This window comes from Chrysemys picta, chromosome 2, assembly GCF_011386835.1.
Source record: "Chrysemys picta bellii isolate R12L10 chromosome 2, ASM1138683v2, whole genome shotgun sequence".
Lineage (NCBI taxonomy): Eukaryota > Metazoa > Chordata > Testudines > Emydidae > Chrysemys > Chrysemys picta.
In genome coordinates, this window is record NC_088792.1 from 130683406 (window position 1) to 130708730 (window position 25325).

Genomic DNA, 25325 nt, shown 5'->3' on the forward strand with positions numbered 1-25325 from the left:
AGCACAGCGTCCATTGCCTCCTGGTACCCGCCTCGCCCCACGTGGAGACCTACGTGCGGGCGTTGGCAAGGGTGGTGGGGCCCACGGCCATTGTGGCGGACTCCAAGATGTACGGAAAAGTCGTCTTCCTAGCATCGGAGGCCTCCTCCCAGGATGCGGTGGAGAAGGGCCTGGCGGTGGGGGGCGTGTTCGTCCCCCTGGAGCCGCTAGAAGACCTGGGCGCCTGACTGGTCCTGACTTTTGTCCCTCCCTTCTTTCCTAATGCCGCCCTGTTACCTGCCCTCTCTACCCTGGGGAGGCCAATCTCCGTGGTCAGCCCTCTCCCATTGGGCTGCAAAAACCCCGCCCTCTGTCATGTCCTCTTGTTCCGCCGGCAGGTACAGTTGATGATGATGTTCATCCATCATTATCGATGAAGACCTCGACAACTCATTCTTTCGATGACCGGGCTTTGTGCGTCTGAAGATGACTGATCAGTCCGATTCGGGCGTGGAACGTCCTGTCACATGTCGGGCAAACATGTAATGGCACTGTCGACGATGTACGAGCAGCTCTGGACTTGCGCAGTTCATGCTTTTTTTCAGCCTCAGCAATACACCTCACCTTAGAGGTGTTACTGCCTGTGTGAATGAGGCTGTGCCATACTGAACGGTTCAGTGCGAAGATTTCCCATGTGGCGGTGTTGATCTCGAAGGACTTCAAAGAGGTCTTCAGCGTGTCCTTGAATCGCTTCTTTTGTCCTCCATGGGAGCGCTTTCCCTGAGTGAGTTCTCCGTAGAAGAGCTGTTTAGGAATGCGTTCATCTGACATTCTCACAACATGTCCGGCCCACCTGGTCTGGCCTCTCATCAACAATGTGTGAACTGACGGCAGACTGGCTCTAGTAAGGACTTCAGTATAGGGCACTTTGTCCTGCCATCTGATTTTTAGAAGCTTTCGCAGACAGGAAATGTGGAAGTGATTGAGCCTTCGTGCATGACTCCGATAGACAGTCCACGTCTCACAGGCGTACAGCAGAGTTGGAAGCACCACTGCTTGGTAGACCTTCAGCTTTGTTAATAGGCTGATCCCTCGACGTTCCCAAACATTGAAGCTCAATCGGCCAAATGCAGAGCTGGCTTTAGCAATTCTGCAGTTTACTTCATCATCCTCTTTAAATATATCAGAGGAATAAATACTAGGGAGAGAGAGGAATTATTCCAGCTCAGTACTAATGTGGACACGAGAACGAATGGATATAAACTGGCCGTGGGGAAGTTTAGGCTTGAAATTAGACGAAGGTTTCTGACCGTCAGAGGAGTGAAATATTGGAACAGCCTTCCGAGGGAAACGGTGGGGGCCACGGACCTGTCTGGTTTTAAGATTAAGCTAGATAAGTTTATGGAGGGAATGGTTTAATGGGATAACGTGAGTTTCGTCAAAGGAAGAGCGTGCCATCGCTGGTAAATAGTATAATGGCCAATGAGGGTCTGGCTGGAGAATCTTGCCTACATGCTCGGGGTTCTACTGATCGCCATATTTGGGGTCGGGAAGGAATTTTCCTCCAGGGTAGATTGGCAAAGGCCCTGGAGGTTTTTCGCCTTCCTCCGCAGCATGGGGCAGGGATCACTAGCTGGAGGACTCTCTGCTAATTGAAGTCTCTAAACCACAGGATTGGTTTAAGTCCCTTGGGGGACCTGGCAAGTTTCCGAACAAGGTGATTCTTGATGGAGAAGCCAACTTCAGATTCGTGACGCTCATCACTGCTGCGGCCACTCCAGAAGAATGTATAGCCACTGCCTGACTCGGATAGCTGTCCTTCATTAGCAAGGCGAGTTTCGCTAAGGGCTGCAATGTCAATGTTGTAGCGTGCGAGCTCTCTAGTGACAAGTGCTTTTCTTCTCTCCGGTCTGTCTGCTGTGATGTTGTCCAGTAACGTGCGCACATTCCACGTGCCAATAGTGATCGGTGTCACTCTAAGTTTTGTTTTTGTTCGACCGCTTTTATGGGATCCCCACCAGTTGCGGTATGCTGGCCAGGGTAAGGTGAAGCAGGCAATGTTTAGGGCACCTTTTCTAGCCCCCTCCTCATTCTACAGAGGTGAGCAGTGCAATCTTGAATAGGGCTGCTCAGTTGCTCAAGAAGATGCCGAGCTCCATTGCTGCTTCGGTCAGTGAGGAATGACCATTATGCCTGAGCCGCCTATGTGCAGGTCTGCGGCTACAGCTCCCAGTGTATCCACACCTGCTGCTTCGTCGCTCGCCCATTGCCACAGGACTTGATATGACGTGTTATGATATGATATGATGTCAAGACTTGCGCGTGAATTGGATTAAAGTGAGGGAGAGTTGCACAACATCAGCTTCACTCTCTCTTCCCAGTTCCTATCTGTATCCAGTGGCAGGACAGAAGTCGAGACGTCTGGAGATAGGACAGGGCGCAGTGGATGACCAGGATGCCTACGTGTCTTGTCATGCTCTTAAGCGTTCCACAACGCTTGCTGTCACCGCCTTCCTGACCATTAAACCAGGTTGAACCAGGTTGCCTCAGTCAGCCGGATCCAGCCTTCGCACGCAATGGGTAGACAGGCCCTAACTCACCGAGAGTCTCATACTCATCGGCTACCCTCACCTGGTTTAGCCCGCCAGTCGAGATGGTCTCCGGGGTGTGGCCGCTGTCGCATGCTGACAGCTACTTGGAGCCACAGGTGAGAGCTGGGTGTCAAGTGGGGACCAAAGTGGATGAGCTACTCCTAAGAGTATGACTGCTCCCCCATTAAAGGTACTACCCCTCACTGACAACCCCATACACCCCAGGTACAGTTACAACTGCTGCCAGTGGCACGTGACGGTGAGGCGCTTGAGGGGTCCTTCTTGGTCCCTTACCAGGGGGCCCTCTACCGGGTGCATTATTCGACGGGGGAGGCCGGGTGCTACCTCTGCCGGGCGATGGGACACGTCCGGAGGGACTGCCCCTTGGCCCGGCATGGAGGGGCGTCCGGGACCCCCGAATCCCGGCAGGGCACTGGCCCTGTCATCGCCGGCGCCCCTGGCTGCCCGGCGCCCGAAGCCGCCCCTCCTCCTTTCCGGCCCACCAACGCTCCCGCTCGGGCCCAAGGGGTATCTCCCCCAGTGTGCCCAGATGAGCGGGAGGGCCCCGCCTCTGCCACCTGCAATCTGGCAGGGCCTGTGGAGGAGGGTGAGGTAGGGATACCGCCGGGCATAAAAGAGGGCATGCCTCAGGGAGAATCCTCCCTCCTATGTGCCACCCCACCATTGCCACCCCGAGTCCCTGAGCCTTCGCCCTTGCTCCCTGACCCGACCCCTGTTTGCCAGCCCCCGGATGATGCCATGGAGGGCTGGTCCTTAGTACAGGGGAAGCGGGGCAAGCGGAAGGCTCGAGCTCCGCTCCTCCCATCTGATGCGGAAGCCCCCCGGAAGACCAGGAAGGGGGGCACCGATGCTGAGCCTTCCACTTTGTCTCCTGCCGATTCCAATTCAATGGTGCCAGCTGGGGACACCATGGCAGCACCGGAGGATAGCACTGCCCCTCCTCCGGAGTCCCTTCCTATGGAAGCCTCTGATGGAGCCCCTCTCGCCCCCTTACAATCTGAAGCCCCTGCAAGCACCAAGGCGAGCGTCGCTTCAGGTACTGGCAGGGAGAGCACTGGGGTGGTGGACGGTGATCTCCCCTCCATTTATGAGGAGATCGAAGCCCTGGGTCTGACCCCAGTTACCCAGGGGGAGGACGACCCTCTGCCAGCAGGCCTCGATCTGAGCGACCTCAATCCAGTGGCTTTGCTGCTGGGGCCCCCGATCCCACTATCGGCCCTTCCCCGTCCCTATTCCTGACTCCGGCCCTGCCCCTGACATTGACCCCGTCCCTGTCCCCTCCACTTCCCGTGATGCTCCTTCCATATCCCAGAGGATGACCCCCAAGGAGAGGCCTTTGTTTTTCCCTGTCCGGACCCACCAGGGGCTGCTATCTTCCCTCCGCTGCCCCCCATTGAGTCAGGGTCTGAGGCAAGCCACGTGGCGCCACGTCGAGGGTCTGCCCCCTGCTTGCCCGTCTCGATGGGCCGCGGGGCTGTGACAGGGGCTCCACTGGGGGAAACCCATAGATCGGTAACCCCACCCCCCATACGCTGAGAGAGGAGCTACTGGAGTTCCTTGAGGACGTCCGTGGCTCCCGCAACAAGGTACAGCTTGCACTCCAGCGATGGCGGGATTTCCATCAGATCCTCTGGGCCGCGAGGGCCCTCATAGGGGAGGGTAAGGGGACCGGGAGGCAGGCCGCCGCGGCTTACCAACGGGTCCGCCTCTTCCATGACTCCTTAATCGCCCACGGGATAGGTCACGGATTGTTGCGCGGCCCGACGGAGGCCGTGGGCGTCTCTGTTGGCGAGGATCCCCCCCAGCCCTCCTTATGGCACCGATCATCTTCACAACATTAAACACCTGGGGCTGTAGGATGGGTCTCCGCAGGAGCCAGGTGCTCTCCTTCCTTCGGGAGGGGGGGTACTCTGTGATCTTCCTGCAGGAGACCCATATGGATCCGGCCGCTGAAGCTAGCTGGCGGCTGGAGTGGGGGGACAGGGTCTATTTTAGCCACCTCACAGTTCGTACAGATGGAGTGGTGACCCTGTTCTCCCCCGACCTACGGCCCGAGGTGCTGGGGCTCGCCGAGGCTCCTGCTGCACCTCTGGGTCCGCATGGAGGGGCTTGTGGTCAATCTTGTCAACGTTTACGTCCCGACATCGGGTGCGGAGAGGTTGCGTTTTTATCAGCAGGCGTCCGCCTTCTTCGGCACCTTGGATCCTCACGAGTGTCTGGTCCTGGGCAGGCACTTTAACGCCATCCTCGAGGAACGGGACCGCTCGGGGACCGAGCAGCACCCGGCCGCCGCGGACATCCTCCGGGAGATCGTCGAACATCACTCCCTGGTGGACGTCTGGCGCGACCACCACCCGGATGACGTTTCGACGTTCACTTTTATCCAGGTGGAGGTCCATTGGTCGCGCCACTCCCGGTTGGACCACATCTATTTGTCACGCTTCCATCTTTCACGGGCCCATTCCTCCAGCGTCCGTCCGGCCCCTGTTTCAGATCACCATCTAGCCACCGTGACAGCCTCTCTCTACCTGAAGGGGGGTTCCAAAGAGGATGGAGCTCGGCTGTTCTCAGTGGTGGCAGATGACAGAACAAGGAGCAATGGTCTCAAGTTGCAGTGGGGGAGGTCCAGGTTGGATATCAGGAAAAACTATTTCACTAGGAGGGTGGTGAAACACTGGAATGCGTTACCTAGGGAGGTGGTGGAGTCTCCTTCCTTGGAGGTTTTTAAGGCCCGGCTTGACAAAGCCCTGGCTGGGATGATTTAGCTGGGAATTGGTCCTGCTTTGAGCAGGGGGTTGGACTAGATGACCTCTTGAGGTCCCTTCCAACTCTGATATTCTATGATTCTATGATCTATAAAACCAGAGTGAGGAGGTTGGCCGATGGAGTCTCCTGTGACTGTGGGGCCTATTTCAGGTCCTCCGTTCGTTCACGTATCCAAGCAGAGTTCCTCTGGGCAGCGTCCGCTGGCTCCCTTACCGCCTTCGAGGAGCAGTGGGTGCTGTCCGAGGTTCTCTGCTCGGTGTCGCCGTCTGGTTCGCTTCATTTGACCCTTTGACCTCACTCCTGTCCCTGTTCTTTTATTAGTTGTCCCCCGTAATTTTTTGGTCTCCAGGTCTTGTGGACCCCCCCCCCTTAGGCTGGGGGGGGATCCTTTAGCACTTCCTGGATCCCAATAGGACCAGTCTCCTGTACCCCACTGGTCTGGGTCTGTCACAGAAGGTTTTAACTCCTGTGTGTACTTTTGAGAAGTATTTAGCTTACTGGGAACAGGGTGCAACTTAGGGAAACAATATACTTATAAAAGTAATTATTCTGTTTATCAGTTGCAACGATGGTTTCTTGAGACAGATAAGAGAGTTCATTCAGGTGTTATGATAGCTGTATTCTTATTCTTTCTGGATTTCAAGCAATCTCCCTAGATGAGACTTAAAAGAAAGTTAATAGAGTTCTTGTCAGCGATAAGATTTTATATTGTCCAGTTATATCAAAAGAAGGACAGGAGACACTTGATATGGTTTTAATCAGGCCAGAACTTTATTATTAGATGTCTGTGATTACCCGGCAGATAAAATGTACAGTACAGGTAACTTCATGATCATTTCAGTTTCGCCAGCTCACTGCCCCCCCCCCCTTTTTCCATCCAGGTGCCCCAGCCAACCCATTGCTGGGACCTTACCATCCCCCTGCTCCCCCTCTCCCCAAATGAGGGTTAAGTTGGGCTATAAGGAAGCGGGGTTGGATCCATGCCATGCCAGTAATAGGAGCCCTGAATTCCCCTTCCCCATTACAGTCTTTTAAGAAACATCTGCTTTTTAAATCCTTTACCAAGCCATTTATCCAGTCACTCTATCCCTTTCCTATGGAGTATCTGCGCTGGACATCCAAGATGTCCAGCTAACAAGTTGCGATATCAGAGCCTAATTCCCTTCCTTACTCACCATAACAAAGCCCCCCCCCCCCCCCCGAACCTGCTGTAGGGAAGGCAAAAAAAATCCAGTCCACCTTGGCCAATCTGGTGGTAAGGGAAAAATTCCTTCCCAGCCCATCTAGAAAGCAGCAACTAGCACAATGCCCTCAGCAGATCCTGACCAAACCTGGTATTTTGCTACCTCCAAACGGGGGTGGGGGGTGGGGGAGGGGTGGATGTTGCTCCACCTGTCTGTGGAAAAGGTTTGCCCTTTATCAACTCCCCAGCCCTGCCAGTCACTGGGGGATGAGTCAGTGTCATCACACTGACCCACTTTACTTAGCAGCAGCTCCTGAGCCTCTCACTCACCCTCCACCCATAAAGCACTATACTCCTTCCCCCAGAGAGCCAGACAATGCCCACTCCTCTCCCCCACTTAAGGTGCAGTGCAGTCATTTTACCAAGCAAAGGGCACTCTTGCTTTCCAGGCAATGACAGTTTGCTCTCTCTCTCTCAGCTGTTTTGGCTTCTGGGAACAAAATAGGACATTTTATTATAGTGGCATGGCAGCACTGCTATAGTTAAGGTTGCACCACAACATCTGTTTAATGCTCAACCTTTTAAAATCCTTTAAAATCTACGTGCTTTGTCGGATTCCTTTAAAATTTGGTAAGCCTCAGGAGGGTCCAGTGGTGGTTTAGTAGCCCACATTTAGAGTCATTTGAGCACAGGATTCCAGAGAGATCAGCCCCCCAAAAACAGCAATTAACAAAAATTCTAGGGTGGGAGTGGGGTTCCCACAGAGCTAGAGATCAAACTGTTGATGTGATGCAGGTTAAAATGGTCTCAATCTGTCGAGTTTTACCCAACGTAGTGCATGGCACCCACTAAATCTTTGGGTCTCCCAAACTGAGAAAAGTATTTAAGAAAATGCATGGGGTTTTTACACTGTGCATGCATCAAAACTGCAAAATGACTAGAGGTGTTTCCATTCCCACCATTTCATATGCTTTAATGTTTGTAAGTGCTCTAAAATTTGAACAGTTAATTGAACTGCTTTGAAATTTGGTGTACTTCATGGGGGCATCGGGTCATTTGACCAATTTTGGTTCCCTCTACTTTTTCCCGTGCATGTGCGGAATGAATTTTGTTATGTGTACCAATAGGGAGGTGATGTGTGGCGGGGGTGCGACTGAGGAACTCGGTGTGTGGGAAAGGACTCAGGGCTAGAGCAGAGGGTTTGGTGCAGAGGGCTCCAGTTGAGGATGCAGGCTTGGGGGTGAGGCCAGGGATGAGGGATTTGGGTTGCAGGTTGTCCTGGGGCCAAGGCGGGGAGAGAGGACTCCCCCCAGCCCTCTCTCACCCCAGCAGCACCTGGGCTGGGGGGAGAGCTCTCTCCCCACCTCTCCCTGCCGCAGCCCTGAGCACCTGCGCAACCCTTGATAGGCTTGGCAGCTTAGCAGGAACTTAGCATTTGACCAAGATTTTGAGTCATTTGACTAAGGAGTTACCAAGTTAGACTCACCAGCCTCCAAAAAGCCTGTTTCCTTCTCCTGCTTTGCACTGCTTTAAACTGAGGGGTACTGATGACTGGATGAATCACAGACCTCTTGATGGCTGTGAACTCACTCTTCATTAACATAACTAAGGGCAATTTAATCACAAGCCTATACCTAAGACAAAAGGAATTTTGACTGAGTGTCCGGAGGTTGCAATTGCTACAGATTGTGAATTGTGGGTAGCAATTTTAATTCACAGGGAATGTAATTAAAGTATTGGGGGGAGAGGAATTAGACATGGGAAGGGAGGTATATTAGCAAGTGGAGGAATGAGGAAGGAGTTTTGGGCTGCAGCACAGGGGTCCTTTACAGAATGCTTTAGACAGCTTTAGTTTTCTGGTAACATTTTTTAAATATTAATTGACATCTTTTATTTATTTTGACAGCTGTATTATTTTATCTAGGTAATAACATAATTTGTTACAATATTGTAACAAATATTATAGCTTGATCTATTATATCTCTATTGCAAACGTATAGGCCTAAAGCATAGAAGGTAAAAGAGAAATTTGCTTCACAGCTTAGCGAGGGTTTTTGGTTAGTATTTACTCAACCTACATCTCCTCTTTTTGAAATACAGAACAGCATCTGCTGTTTGACATATTTTAAAGGCTCAGGTCTAAACTAAGCCAAGATTTTGGACTTTTTATGCATGTCTGTATTGTTATTAATAACTCCATATTTCCTTCATTGTCACTACATCTGTGTGATGACCAACTTGCCAAAAAATTACTTGCAAAACCTCAGAGGTGGATTTACCATGAACCAAACAGTGTGGTGGCATTGGGCCCCGATGACAGGAGGGCCCCCAAAATGCAGGACAAATCTCATCTGACAACCTGCCCCCGTGTCCCGGCTGGCAGTGCAGCAGGGCTCAGGCAGGCAAGCTGCTTACATTCCATGGCTGGTGGCCGCACGCCGCTCCCAGAAGCACCTGGCTGCTGGCATGTCCCTGCGGCCCCTAAGGGGGTGTCTCCGCATGTTGTTCCCGCCCCAAGCACCGACTCTGCGCTCCCATTGGCCGGGAACTGTGACCAATGGGACCTGTGGAGGCAGCGCCTGTGGGCAGCGGCACACAGAGACCCTCTGTCTCCCATGCTTAGGAGCCATTGCCAGAGGCACCCACACTTCCTCCCAGAGCCCGCACCCCTCACCCCCTTCTGCAACCCAACTCCCTGGCCCAGCCCAGAGCCCACACCCCGAACCCAAACTTCCTCCCAGAGCGCACAGGGCCCCACTAACTCTTAATCTGCCAGTGCAAAACCTAGAAGGAAAAAGAATGCTTGTAGGAGGAAGTCATCTAATATGCATGGGATTTATTTTTCTCTCTGAAATATTTTTTTTTAGTTGTTTCAGGTCAATACATGTGTCGACACTGAGGCCCTGTGAACTACAAAAGTAAAGCACTTTGATACTAAAACTAGCAATTGTGCATAGATTTTGATGTACATATGAGGATCGTTTCAGCTCCAGTGGCCCCTAAAGTGGAAGAGGAATTAGACCAAATTGTTAGGCGATAGAGAAAATTAGAAAGCCTAGTTAGTCATCAGTGGTTTTAGTCCCTTATTCAGCCTGGTTCTTAAACACATGACTATCCCAACTGAAGTAAAAAGTTGTGATTACTCCCATGTAAATATGTGAATAGTCCTACTGATCATCTTTATTTCAGAATGCTTTACTTCTGTGGTCTATGTTACAAAATATGGAGTCAATATGTCTTACAGTTATTGCCTTACTTATAAAGGAGCTCAGTACCCCCAACTCCCATCAAGCTATATGCACGTATGCTTCCTGTTATACTAACAGCAATTACACCTCAATTGGGTGGCTTAAGCATAAAGGTAAGATGTCCTGTGAGGGAATATTGAAAAAAATTTGTTTGTTTAGTCTGAAGAAGAGAAGACTGAGAGGGGACATGATAATCCTTTTCAAGTACATAAAAGGTTGTTACAAGAAGTAGGGAGACAAATTGTTCTCCTTAACCTTTGAGGATAGAACAAGAAGAAATGGGCTTAAATTGCAGGAAAGGAATTTAGGTTGGACAATAGGAAAAAATTCCTGATTGTCAGGGTGGTTAAGCACTGGAATAAATTGCCTAGGGAAGTTGTGGAGTCCCCATCATTGGAGATTTTTTAAGAGCAGATTAGACAAACACTTCTCAGGGATGGTGTAGAAAATAATTAGTTCTTCCATGAGTGCAGAGGATCTCTTGAGGTCTCTTCAAAGTCATACAATTCTATGATTCTAGGTCAAAGAAATATTCTACATTTCATTTTAAATTCTGTTGTTGTTTTTCCTTCACCTCTCTCCCGCACAACCATCTGGTGGCCTTCTCAATTAAATATCACTCAACTAGAGGTTCTCAACAGCTGTCTTTGATTTAATCTCATGAAATTCTTTTTTGTTCAGAGAACATTTTCATTGACGTGAAAGTAATTGTTGGAACAACAAAAACCCTTTAAATAGGGTGAGCATTCAGTTTCTGTAGTCCTGATTCAGCAAAGCACTTAAGCATGTGTTTAAGACTGGGAATTTCATGGGACCCAAAGTGCCCACGTCCCAAATGAAATCAAATTAAATGTGATTTCGGCACTTTAACTCCCTTTAGGCTCCTTTGAAAAATCCTAGCCTAAGTGCTCTTCTGAATTGGAGTGTGTATATTCTTAATTTCTGTATCTAGTTGTCTGTATGCATATTTATTCAAGTCAGAAAGTCATTTAGGCCCCAGATCAGCAAGGCACTTAAGCACATGCCTAATTTTAAAAATGTGAGTAGTTCCACAGCCTTAGACATTTTGCATCCATAACTCTAATTTACAATAGTCTTTCTAATTCTTCTTTTGTTAATACATCCCTCCTTAAGAAAATCCAAAAGAAACCAAGAACTTGCTTTGGTTTCCTTTGAAAAAGCCTGCTAGTTAGCCAGAACAGCACTTTAACTTACATAAGAAATATTAAGAAGAAAAGAAAGCATTTTAACTATTTTTTTTTTATTCAACCCTTTTAATATAGCTCTTCTTAAACTGGATATATGCAGGGCCGGTGGAAGGAAGTTTCGTGCCCTAGGCAAAACTTCCACCTTGCCCCCGCCCCGTCCCCGAGTCCCCGCCCTGAGGCACCTCCCCCCAGCGGCAGCTCCGCCCTAAGGCACCCCCGCGCGGCAGCTCCCCACCCCCCACCCTGAGGCACCCCCCCATCCCAGCTCACCCCTGTCCCGCCTCCTCCCCGAGCACGCCGTCGCTGCTTCACTTCTCCTGCCTTCCAGGCTTGCGGCACCTAAGCTGATTGGCGCCGCAAGCCTGGGAGGCGGGAGAAGTGAAGCAGCCACAGCAATTTATTCCAGTGCTTAACCACCCTGACAATCAGGATTTTTTTCCTATTGTCCAACCTAAATTCCTTTCCTGCAATTTAAGCCCATTTCTTCTTGTTCTATCCTCAAAGGTTAAGGAGAACAATTTGTCTCCTTTATAAGCTCCCCTGCGTGCTGCCCCCCCCCCTTGCTGCAGGCGGCCCTCACCATACCCCCCTGCCCCAGCTCCCTCTGCCTAAATGCCAGCGGCGACCGGGGCGGCCGAAGATCCGGCTGCCGTGGTCGCTGCTGACGAAAATGGCGCCCCCCAAATCCTAGTGCCCTAGGCAACCGCCTAGGTCGCCTAAATGGTTGCACCGGCCCTGGATATATGGTAATTGCTTCCTGAATTAACTCAACCTTTCGCATTAACAGATTTCACATTCCATGCCACTCCAAACATTTTTTTCTTCCTTACCTGAAAATGTTTCTAATGTGTCTTTAAAGTGCCTTTTCTTCAACTACATTTTATTCTCCCAGTCTTACTGTCCTGGGTATGATAGCAATAACAATTCATAATGATTTCATTTATTAAACTGTGTATTTTTGTAATACTTAATATTTATTAATATTTGGTTTATTTTCTTTACAATATTCTGTAGCCTGTTTCGTGATCCGAGGATCAACATAATTGATTTCTTGTAAGCTTTTCTGGGTTGTGTTTTTGTTTGCTTTTTGCATCACTGTAATAACAGATCAAAACTGAATAATCTCAGTATAATGTTCTGCTGATACTCATATTTCTTTGTTGTTTTGACTTCTGTATGGAGCACATTCTGCTCTCTCTTTCTCAGCTGTGGAGAGCACATTATTCAGCAGAAACTGTGTGGTCACTGGGTAGGGAACGTGGGTTAGGATTTGAGAAGTACTAAGAGGGCATATAGGTCCTCTGTAAATGGCAAAGTTTTGTGGGCTCTGTCCATGCTTCCACACAGCACGATTTGGGGGAGGGAAAAGTTGGTCTGGGGAAGGAAAGCTGTGCTCCCCACTGAAACTTTTGCTAGACAGATACATTGGCCATCTGTGAAGCAAGGATATGGCAGTAACAGACAACTGTAACCTTAGGGCTGAAGTTAGCAGCGGCATCCTGAGTTATGAGGATTCATTGCTACTCCCGCTCCCAGAAACCTTCTGTGTCAAGAATGAAAACCAACTCAGAGTTTGTGGTCCACACAGAAAAATGTGACCTTGAAACCTGATTCAAGCTAATTCAAATCCTCAAATTTCATATAATATTTGTCAACTTTATGACCTAAAATGAAATGCAGAGGCCAATTTGCTATCTTACTTTTGGTCAGGATGTCACTGGAAAAAGATTTAAGGCCTAAATTTCAACTGCCTTTGACCCTTGTGTTAGCCACCTGTACAAAGCATTTGCTAAATACTGCTATTCTGATTTGGTAGCATTTTATACCTGTTTTGCACAGGTGGCTAACACAATGCACAGATGTAAATGACTATCAAGGGTGCAAGGTAGCGGAGAAAATAAATAAAATAAAGCTGGGAGACCTTTGTCCTCTCTGTTGTTCAATACTGAAGCATAAAAAACTCCCAAGGATGTTGATTTTCTGTAGTAGTCTGTTAAAAAGATATATTGCACTACAGTCCTGCAGAACAAAGCTGCATTTATCTTATGGGACTGCTTACAGAGATCACTTACCAACAGTATGTCAGCTACAGAAAAACAGTGTAAAAGAGCAGTAGTGGAAAGGAAACATGCATTATCAAGTGAATGGGGCCTAGAATATCTGAGAACTCCAACCCCATCTTTCATAAAAATAATTTTGAAGCATGATTTAATTGTACAATGGCAGTCAAATAAAACTCCACCAATTTTCACCTTCTGGGCCAAAGACCATTTCAGAAATGTTACAGGAAGATAGGATTTGCCATACCAGATTAAACCAGTCATCCAGTAGGTCCAGTGCCCCATTTCTGCCCAAGCCAATTCTTGCTTCAGAAGAAAGAGAAATGATTGTGCCATATTTGTTCCATAATTTAACAGGCTAGTAATGTGGTGCCATTCTTTCCCTTAGACTGATTATGTTACCAATATCATGTACCAAACCCTACAATAACTACTGTATGTGGATCTCTTTATAGCAGTATTTCGTACTGCCACTCTGAACCTCACAAAAAAGATTTCCCATGCTCAGTACCTTCCAAGTTTGATACACAGGAATCACACCTTCATTCCATGGAGTTAAAAACATTTACAAATATTAATAACACTTCTTTTGAGGTAGGTAAATATTATAGGTTAACTGAGGTACAGAGAAGTTACATGATTTATCAAAGATTTCACACATATTTGGCAACAGAGCTGGGATAGAACAAAGATCTTTCAAAGAGTTGCAGTTCAAGCTTAGTCAGAAGGCCAAGTTTCTCCTCTGTATGGCTTACTATTCCTAAAATAATTAACATGGGTATTAAAAAAGGGAACTCTAGTTTGGACTTAGAATGAGTATTTGTTACAAACGAATGGTTCCAAAAATGTGACAATAGTGATAACATATAAAAAGTAAACCTTTTAGCAAAAGAAAGCATCTGAGTAACCTGGTACTAGAGATAAATGAAATAAGGTACCATTACCACTGTTGTTTGGCTTTCTTGTAAATTCAAAATTATGGACCCATGTTGTATCCCAACATATTCTTCTTCTTAACTGTAGGAAGGTCAGAGATGCAACTGGAGTTGATATCAATATGCGTGTAGGAGTGCATTCTGGAAATGTCCTTTGTGGTGTTATTGGGCTACAGAAGTGGCAGTATGATGTATGGTCACATGATGTTACATTGGCAAACCACATGGAAGCTGGAGGAGTCCCAGGGTAAGGCTTTGTATGCATGAACTTTAATACATTTTCCTATCAAATAAATAATATATAGATAATTGATTGCAGACCTTTATGAAGAAATCTTAACCAGGACTTAGAGCTTCTTATCAATAATATGTTTTAGTTGTTTTCCTGAAGGAAGGTATGATTCAAGCTGATACTTTTTATATGGAAAACCCCAGATTTGTTGCTTTCTACCTGATTTGTGCACATAAGAACTTTTGAAAATGGCACCCTTAATTATTGTATCTTTCATTTACAAAAATCTATATAGGAAAACTGTTGAATTTTTTTGTTTGTTTTCAGTTAAAAATAATGCTATAAATTAATATTTCTAATGTTCCATAATTTCAGCCGTGTTCACATTACTTCAGTCACCTTGGCACATTTGAATGGAGCATACAAAGTGGAAGAAGGGGATGGAGATGTAAGGGACCCATATCTGAAGGAGCATAATGTTAAAACCTACTTTGTAATCAATCCCAAGGTTAGTAGTACTTGCGTTATGCTGTCAACCATAGTTCTATTTTTAAAAAGAATATTATATTCTTTTATTACACACTGGTACACAAAATGTTACTCAGAGAACAATGATTTTGATAATTTTGACAACAATGATAGTCTTGCCAAGAAGTACTATACAAATATTACCTGGATTGGAACAGAAACCTTCTGTTTGACATATACAGTAATGGCCAGATCCTGAGAAGGAATGAACTCTGCAACTCCCATTGGAGCCACTGGGAATTGCATGCTATCAGCACCTCTCAGTTATAGTTAAATGTATGGATATATAGTACCATATAAAAGCATGAGAGAATGCACATATGTTTGCGTGTCTGTGAGCGCACTCGTGTGGTTTACAACAGGATTTAAGCATGTACTATATTAAATCATCTATAAATATTCATCTTTTTTTTTCCACTCAGGGAGAAAGGCGAAGTCCTCAGCACCACTTCAGACCCCGGCATACCTTAGATGGAGCTAAAATGAGAGCCTCTGTCCGCATGACCCGGTACCTGGAATCTTGGGGTGCAGCCAAGCCATTTGCACACTTACACCACAGGGACAGCATGACCACTGAAAATGGCAAGATTAGTACCACAGTATGGGCCTATTTATGTCATTTCAAACTATGTAGCTATTTTGAAAGAAAAATTAACTCTTTGGTATTAAATGTTCCATTATTTCCTGAGACAAGATGGGATGAGGTAAAATCTTTTATTGGACCAACTTCTGTTAGTGAAAAAGACAAGATTTTGAACTTAGATGGACCTCTTCTTCAGGTAACGTGGTCCAATAAAATATATTACCTACCCACCTTGTCTCTCTAATATGCTGGGACAGACACGGGAACAAGAACAGTGCAAAAAACTACTATTTCCTGTTAAACAAAAACATACGCCTCTGTATTTTGTTTCTCTTTTGAGATCCAGTTTTAAAGGCCAGATCCAGTGCCCACTGAAGTCAATGAGAGTCTTTCCATTGACTTAATGGGCTTTGGATCAGATTCGAAAGGGCCAAATTCTGCTATCAGTGCAAGTCTGAAATCCCACTGAAATCAACAGGAATTGTGTGTGCACATTGGAGAACAAACTTGGGCCTTCTAGGCCTATGGACTCAACCCCAGGGTATAGTGTGATTACTTTGCACCACCGTGCAGGCAGTTTCTAGATTAAAAGCCAGTGCTAGACAGCCACAGGAGAACACCAGTATAGAGAGATTCTCTGAGAGGTATATTCTCTCACTGCAGTATAGGCATAGTTGGGGAAAAGGCAGCATGGCCAGGGCTTTCCTGTGCTCAACTGCTCTAAGTTATCCTGGAGTACACAAGTCAGCAGCACCTGCCTTTCCAAGCTTCATTGTGGGTTCTTCAACCATAGATGAGGATTTGGGTCAATAGTTCTATAGCACACCATTAAATTCTGCACCCTTATTAGATAAGAGATTTTTTTTCTGATCATTCAGTCCCAATGTCTCTGTTATTACTGCACATCACAATCATCTACTACTGAAAAAGCAAAAAAAAAAAAAAAAGAAGGAAATTCTGGTTATACTCAACATTTGAATTCAATCCCATATTCCTTGCACCAAGAATGAAGGGTCGAACCCTGTAACTTCTCATTAACTCAAGATTTTTGATCAGTAAGTTCAGTATATCAAAGCAAAAATATAAAGTTAATGCAACCAGGGCTGGCTCCAGCTTTTTTGCCGCCCCAAGGGGCGAAGGGAAAAAAAAACAAAAAATGATTGAGCTGCCGCTGAAGTGCCGCCAAAGAGAAAGAGAGGGAGTGAAAGACCCGCCGCTGAATGGCCGCCGAAGACCCAGACTTGCCGCCCCAATAACGGACAGAGTGCCGCCCCTTTCTATTGGCCACCCCAGGCACCTGCTTCCTTCGCTGGTGTCTGGAGCCGGCCCTGAATGCAACATGTTAACCATAAAAAGCATGCAACTATTATTTAGTCACAAAATAATGGCTGCTGGCAGTAATCATCATCATTTTAAAATAATGGTCATGATCTATATTTGGGAACCTAATCAGATGTTACTTAATTTTCAAAGGCACTGAATAACCCTAGCTCCCATTGGAAGCAATGGGAATTTTGGCATTGATTTCAGTGGGATCATGATTAGGTTCCGAAGTAGTAAAACTTATAGGGAAAAAGCTTTTTGGATCCAACCAAATCATATTAATAAATTAATATTTACATTGAAGTTTGTTGCCTAATCATATTTTCCAAATCATTCCCCTTTTCTGCTTCAGTGAAACTTATTATGTGAAAAGGATTCTACTTATTAACACCCATTTGAAAACTTCATATATTGATCTGGTAACAGATTAATTAGCACTAATGTATTTGCAGAGTTTTCTTCTTGACAAATTTTGCATCACTATAGTTTAACAAATATTTTCAACATGAGGAATATTTTCAGAATGTTCTACATTTAATACAGCCCCCCCCCCTTTTTTTTTAGGATGTGCCAATGGGTCAGTATCATTTCCAGCGCTGCAGAGAAAGGTATGTATAAATTTATTCACATAAAGTACAATAGATACAGCACTTTTACCACTAAGAGCCATTTTTTTCCAAAATATGATTTTTAGAGCAAGTCCGTCCAACAAAGAGATTGGATGTAAAACTAGATATATTTTAAAGTGGTGCTTATTAATTATGAATGCACATCTGCCAACCAACAGCATTAAACCTATAGAAAGTTGCATTACAGTACAGTGTGGATCATTTGAAAGTGAAGCTGCCTCATTGTCCCCTAGTGGGGGTGCTGGTAAGGGTTTTTTCAATAGACAATTAGTTTTCTGAGTGTTACTTACTTCATAAAGTAGCTTCAGAAAATATTATTGTGGTTCAAGTGCTGGTTTGTGTCATATTCTGTGTTACTGCCAGACAAATGATTATAAATTCACATGATAAAGTTCAACTTGTCATTTTTCATGGCTGAACTTTCCGTTAGTAGGAAAGATTGAGAAGAAATGGATGTAGGTTAACTGAAAAAGTTCTTTAAAAAAGAAAGGAGTATGGCTGTTTTTAAAAAAATAAAATTAGCATGGTATTGCAAGAAAATTAGAGCTGTATTTCATCTTTTTAAGAGCCTGAGAAAGCTAAACTGTAAATAACATATTTTCTTCATTGCTATAAGTGATATCACAAGTACCATAAATTGGTTTAAAAGAACCATTCCATTCAAAACTAACATTTTCATTCCCTTTGCCTAAGGTGGTAATTCATCCTATCTGTGGTCTCTCTTTATTCTCTTCCAATGTCCCTGCTCTGCATATATATCGTACGCTATCCAAAGGTTGACAGGAAGCCAGGTAGTCCTATTCAACAGCAGTTCTGGATCCCATAGGAAGACCAACCTTTCACTGATCCTACAAGACCTGATAAACACATCCTGGCTTTAAGGCTATAATAGATTAATTATGTTTCAGTTTGCACAGAATGTGAAAATCGTGGATGTCAGCACTGTAGTGAAAGAGTGAACCATTTTATTGTGGTATTTTGAATTCTTTCAAACGCTGGAAATGCTTTTGTTTTCTTATTCTTTAATTGTACTCTAAAATAGACTCCAAAGGTTCAAAAAAAAATGATGATTGTATAACTTGGCCTGAAAATATAATATAGCTTATGGCCAAGATTTTCACAAATAGGAACCTAAAATCAGGCTCCTATATCCATATTAAGGCACTTGAATAAGTAGTGATTTTCAAAAGAGCTGATCACCCAACCACTCCCAGTGAGGTCAAAGGGAACAGTAAGGTGAGTGCTCAGCTCTTTTGAAATCCCATCTTCTTAGTTATTTGCTAGATAGGGTTAGATAAGATTGGACAAGTGTCTGTTGTTATCCTGGACTACTTGGAAGAAATAGGTGATAGACACTTGACACATACCTAATAGTCATGAAATCAGTGATACATTTCAATAGTCTTGAAATCAGTTGCATTCAGTGGAAAAGTAATAGGGTTCTATATAAAGTACTCTACGAACCTACACTATCTTATCTATTGAACCATCCTGTAGATCCTCAGTTATTAAGAACTAATCCAAAAGTCATGGCTAAGAAGGAGGAAGGGCTTGAGTTAACCTTGCCAAAATTCAAATCTGTGAGTTATCATAAACTCTAGGAGTTCAGGTAGTTCAAATCTGAGATACTACCTATATCTTAAATTTTGGATATTAATCTTGAAAGGATGGAGAGAAAATCTGGAGATATTTGAGATGCTCCAGGTTTTAGGAGAGCACAACTTCCGAAGTGAACAACAAGTGAAGCCTGGTGTAACAGAAGAGAGTCCCATCCATGCAGACATTGTGTCCATTCCATGCCCAGCTAACTTAAAATAAAATGAACCTTTTTGTTCATTATAGTAGTTTTACAGACTATATAAAGAGAAACCTGATATATATTTGAAAATAAAGTTTTTAAAACAATTATTTACAAACCTGCTACTGGAAAGTTCTAGATCCTCTATTCAGGCCATAAAAAAGTGTTCCTATGAATGTGAATGGCATGTTCTTACCTATTCACACAATGCAGACAAATATTACCAAAAATAGCTGCAGCAAATATGGATATTTTTAAGGAGCTGAGAATATGAAATTCTTTTTTATAAATTCATTACATTACCAAGGTGAGCACTTTCCTTTAACAGAAATTTCCTCAACTCTAATTTTTTGCAAGTGTGTTTTGTTTTATTTTTAAAGCACCACCTTATATTTTGCTTTTAGATAGTATGTTCTTTGTGGGATGGATTATCATAGAATCATAGGGTTAGAAGGGACTGCAAGGGTCATCTAGTCTAAACCCCGGCCAAGATACAAGATTTGTTGTGTCTAAACTATCCAAGACAGGTGGCTGTCCAGCCTCCTTTTAAAAACCTCCAGTGAAGAAATTTCCATGGCCTCAGGAGACAGTCTGTTCCATTGTCCTACTCTTCTGACAGTTAGGAAGTTTTCCTGAAATTTAATCTAAATCTGCTATGCTGTAGTTTGAACCCACTGCCTGTCCTGCCCTCTGTGGCAAAAGAGAACAACTTTTCTCCATCTTTTTTATAGTAGCCTTTCAAGTAGCTGAAGACAGCTATCATATCCCTTCTTAATCTCCTCTTTCCAAACTAAACATACCCTGTTCCTTCAGCCTTTGCTCATATGGCTTGCATTCCATCCCTATGATCGTCTTTGTTGCTCACCTCTAAATTCTTTCCATTTTATCTACATCCTTTCTAAACATCGATGACCAAAATTGGACGCAGTACTCCAGCTAAGGCCTAACCAGCGCTGAATAGAGTGTTACTATCCCCTCCTGTGACTTGCATGCTGTGCCTCTGTTAATGCAACTTTTTTTTTGCAATAGCATCACATTGCTGACTCATGTTGAGGTTGTGATCTATCACAACTCCCAGATCCTTCTCAGCAGTGCTGCTGTGAAGCCAGTTTTCTCCCATTTTGTATTTGTACATTTGGTTTTACTTCCCTAACTGTAGCACCTTTCATTTGTCTTTGTTGAATTTCATTTTGGTGACTATAGCCCAGTTTTCCAATCAAGATCCAATGATAATATCTCATCTTTTTTCATTACAGAACAAAATCACAGAAGAAAAGATTTGAAGAGGAATTGAATGAGAGGATGATTCAGGCCATTGATGGAATCAATGCTCAAAAGTATATTTACATCTCATATTCACATTCTTCTACAACTGATGGTAGAGTCTGCTGCCTCTCCTTACATAGATGCACAAAACCCAAAAAGCAGTGGCGCGTCCACCATTCCACATCAGAAAGTAGAATAGGCCACTCAGAAAGACATTACGCTCCCTGCAAGTTAAGGAACAGCACTGTGCAACAACTTTTTCAAGGGCATTGTTCTAATAGCTGCTGCACTTGTGATTCATACATCGGGGGAAGATTCCGTTTGCACCTTGAAGTTCCTCTGCTCAAAACTTGATTCCTTAGGCCTTCTACAGGAATCCACGATTTGGCCCTAAGTCCCCATGTCTACGACACCTCTCCACATCCTCCTAAGAATTGGTACAAAGCCTTATATACAACTGGGAAATTAAGTGTAGTTATATCCTAAATTGATGGGACTGCTAGTGAAATATTTGGGTTTGTTCTTTTATTTTCTGATGTCATAGATAAGTGCACCTTAAAATAGTAATTGAAAAGACAGAGGAGGGGTAAAGAGAAAGAACAAAGGAACTTAGTAGTAAGGAGTGAAAATAGAAATAATTAATGATCGGGGTAACAACAGATGGGGATAAACATGGAAAAAGAGAATAAAGCATTATGCTCCTCTAGCTGTATTCCATGTCTACTTGCTCTGGTTCAGTACAGTCATCTGTCACAGTAGATGAGTAAGTGAGATGAAGAAATAATAACCAGGACTTTCTGACAGCGAAATCAGAGTGACAGAAGCAGCTCCACAGAACTAGAAGTGGCTCTTTTGCCACCTTTGTTAATTATTGTTTCAGTTGGTCCATTGATTCATTAGAGCATAACATAGCTAGTCTGCACACGTAAATTGTTCTCAGAGGCAGAGAGGCACACATTGAGTATATGTTCTTGGAGGAACTGGAGGTGACACTTATTGATGATATCAGATCCTGTTAGTGAACAGATAAGAGCAAGCTCAATACTTCTCTAACTGAAGGGTACAGGCTCCTTTAAATATTAACTATCACTTCAGGGTGAAATAGGGGGATGTATTTGCAAAAAATTTTGTTAGTAGTTATGAATTGTATTCTCCACTCCATTGCAGGTGTCCAATATTTGCTCAGTTGAATAAGTTGTATACTGCACCTAATTGCTAGAAACTCAAGGACCATACTTAATTTTCATGTGTAACAATCCCATCAGGCTGTCTGTAGTTTTAAAAAAACAATTTTGAATAAGTTCTCAATGGAAGTGTATGTTGACAGTCATGTCACACACAAATAACAAAATGATTGGAAGCAAGTCCTCAGATAGACAAATAGGTTTGTTTACACTATGGTAGTCTAAGAATGGGTTACAAGACAATCCATACAGCTTCAGTATGTTTTAAAGTACATGGATTCTAAAAAGCGACACTGCAAAATGGCATTGTGTGGTTCAATTATGTGTTATTTATCAATGATTTCCGTAACAAATGTTCTTAGTTTACATGTAAAAACTTGCCAATCCTGCAGTCTTAACCTATGATCAGAGATCTAAGCTGAGTTCTTTCCTTCTCATACATAATTATTAGTAAAAGCTACATCCAACAATTACATGTAGACAACAATAAAATTGAAAAGTCAAGTGCTCAAAACTAAGAAATATCAAAAATATGGCTGACTGTGCATATGCATTAACACAGTAATAATTACATGTTCACATATTTTTACAGTAGGAACCCTACCTCATTCAATGCACAGGATTGACTGCTCTCAGGATGAATTAGGACTGTATCTTGAATGTAGGGTTACCATACTTAACAAATAAAAAAAGAGGACCCTCCCATCCCAGCCCCGCCCCAACTCCGCCCCTTCCCCGCCCCGACCCCGCCCTAACTCCGTCCCTCCCCCCTCCCACTCCCAGCCACGCGGAAAGGGCTGCCCGAGCGCTACCGGCTTCACGGTTTGCCAGGCAGCCCCCAGACCCTGCGCCCCCGGCCAGCGCTTCCCCAGCGCAGCTGGAGCCCGGGAGGGGAAGCGCCCAGCCGGGGGCGCAGGGTCTGGAGGCTGCCCGGCAAACCGTGAAGCCGGTAGCGCTTGGGCTTCGGGCAGACCCCTTGCCTCCGGACCCTGCGCCCCCAGCCAGGCACTTCCCCTCCCGGGCTCTGGCGGCGCAGGGTCCGGAGGCATGGGGGCTGCCCGAAGCCGGTAGCGCTTGGGCAGCCCGGCTCTTAAACAGAGCCGAAGAGTCAGGGGAGGAGCAGAGCCGCCGCGGCCGGAGGCTCTGCTCCTCCCGTGACTCTTCGGCTCTGTTTAAGAGCCGGGCTGCCTGAACGCTACCGGCTTCGGGCAGCCCCCTTGCCTCCGGACCCTGCGCCCCCGGCCGGGCACTTCCCCTCCCAGGCTCCGGTGGCACAGGGTCCGAAGGTATGGGGGCTGCCCAAAGCCCGTAGCGCTCGACTCTTAAACAGAGCCGAAGAGTCGGGGAGGAGCAGAGCCGCCACGGCCGGAGGCTCTGCTCCTCCCCTGACTCTTCGGCTCTGTTTAAGAACCGAGCTGCCCCAGCGCTACCGGCTTCAGGCAGCCCCCATTCCTCCGGACCCTGCGCCACCAGAGCCCGGGAGGGGAAGTGCCCGGCCGGCGGCTGGGGTCTGGAGGCAAGGGGGCTTCCTGAAGCCCATAGCGCTCAGGCAGCTCGGCTCTTAAACAGAGCCGAAGAGTCAGGGGAGGAGCAGAGCAGCCGCGGGAGGGGAAGTGCCCGGCCGGCATTTTCCCAGACATGTTCAGCTTTTTGGCAATTCCCCCCGGACGGGGGTTTGATTGCCAAAAAGCCAGACATGTCCGGGAAAAACCGGACGTATGGTAACCCTATTGAATGAGACTGTTGTTTGTTCCTCATATGGAGGGCTACAGGTTTGTCATGATGCAGAAAAAGCCATGGGTACCGTCATTTCTCTGTGACTTCTCTGTCTATGACTTCCTCCAGGAAGGCTCTAGGTGGGTCACCAGCCCACTGCAGAGGTGATGCCCCGGGGGAGTGTGTGTTGGAGAGCAAGAGCCTATCCCAAAATGGCAGCTTCTGTGTCCCACAGGACCAGGCCCAGCTCCCCTCTCTGGACATTGCAACTTGGGACACAGGATCGCAGTTGTACTCATTCAAATTTGGCCCGGCTGCCTCCTGGTCATGACCTGTCATTGCTTGTGCCCAGGGTAAGTGCACGGTGGGCTTGCTCTCAACCCCCACACTCTTCCCCAAGGGACACAGAAGGCCGGAGTGAGTACAGGGTGGGCTCGCATGCCAGCCCACTAAACCCATCCTCTTCACTAAACAGGATTAGGATTGTGGTGCCGGGGGTGGGGGTGGGGAGGGTGCTGCTGCAAGTGTTTGGTGCTCCCCCACTTGTCAGGACATTTTTTATCAAAAATCATAGATCATAACTTCTACTAAATTTACTATGACTGCTCTATCATTTTTGATAAAATATCCCCTGATATTACAGAAGATAGTGTGTAGTGAGTGAGGCAGTGATTTCAGGAAGGGAAAGGGTAGCCTTATGGTTAAAGAAATTGAATTTTGCCATGGAGAATTGGGTTCTCTCCTGTGGAGTTTCTGTGTGATTCTGGGCAAGTCACTTAAACCAAAATGTTCACTATTGGCCACTTAACTGTGAAGCACTCAGATATGTTGATGAAAGCTTCTATGAGGTAATGAATAATTTTGTATTCAGAAGGCCTGGGGCCACATATTGAATAAGAAGGGGGGAAAGTTGAATACCACCTCTTCACTGATGGACAACCTTAATTCTGGAATTTCCTAACTTTTGAGTGCTTGGCTTTGCAACTTTAATAATGTTTTTTTGATGTAAGGTTTTTTTATATAATTTCCTATTTTAAAAAAAATCTGAACAAACAAAAATTCATCATGTGGAACCTGATTGGCCACTAGCTTAGGTAATCAGCAGGGTCTAAACTTTTAAATACACAGCACAAACCATTTGCACTCTGTTACCAGATTAACTGATACCAGTAGTAGGTTGCATATGTTACTCCTGAGGGCGTTCTGCGCCAAAAAAATGAAAAATTCTCCACACAATATTTTAAAATTCTGCAAATTTTATTTGTCAAATAAATGTGGAGTCTCCAGCATGGCACTGGGGAGCACAGGCCACTGTCTGCACAGAGGTGGGAGATCACTGTGCAGTTCCCCCAGGGACACGGACTCAGCAGTGATGCTGCACACAACCCTGACACAGCACAAGGACCGGATCTCCCCCAGAAACACTCCTGGGCCTTGTCCCTCCATGCCAGGTGCACCAGATGTGGGCAGGCAGGATGCAAGTGTATGTGGGGGGGATCCAGCTGTGGGTTGATAGGGTTCTGTGTGGGGCAATCTGGGTGCAGGCGGCTTAGTGGGGTGTCTAGTTGCAGGGGGATCTGGTTGTACAGGGGCTTGTTGTGGGGTTCTGAATGCAATAGTAATGGGACTCTGCAATGGGGTCCAGGTGAAGGTGGTTGGGGCTCAGTGGGGGGGTCTGGGTGTGGGGGGGATAGAGCTTGGCAGGGGGGTCTCAGTGGGGGGGAATCAGTGGGGGGGTCTAAACGCTGGGGGAGTGGGGCTCAGTGGGGTGGGGATCCGGGTGCGGGTGGCTTGTCAGGGTGTCCAGGTGCAGGGGGAGTGAAGCTCAGCGGGAGGGTTCTGAGTGTGTGGTGGGGTGAGGCTCGGCAGGACGGTCTGGGTTTGAAGGGGACTAGATGCATGGGGGTTGGGCAGATGGGGGAGCAGCTCCCTGTACAGGGATCCCTCTCCCTGCAGCTGAGGATTGATGGGTGCAGAAAGCATGGGGGATAGTTTTCAGAGTTTTCTGCAGCTGGGGGAGAAATCTGGGAGTGGGTCTGACTCAGCCCCGGGTAATGTGCAGGGGAAGAGGAAGT

General features: G+C 46.0%; 1 protein-coding gene across 1 annotated transcript in view; it reads left to right on the forward strand.

Annotated features, from left to right (window-relative positions):
• Positions 1-20837, forward strand: part of ADCY2 (adenylate cyclase 2) — a 362288-nt gene extending 341451 nt beyond the window's left edge. The window contains exons 8-12 of the mRNA XM_065584203.1: positions 14080-14238; positions 14599-14731; positions 15174-15350; positions 17222-17265; positions 20341-20837. Coding sequence (XP_065440275.1) covers positions 14080-14238; positions 14599-14731; positions 15174-15350; positions 17222-17265; positions 20341-20704 — 877 coding nt within the window. The 3' untranslated portion in view covers positions 20705-20837. The remainder of the gene's footprint in view (positions 1-14079; positions 14239-14598; positions 14732-15173; positions 15351-17221; positions 17266-20340) is intronic.
• Positions 20838-25325: the final 4488 nt, after the last annotated feature.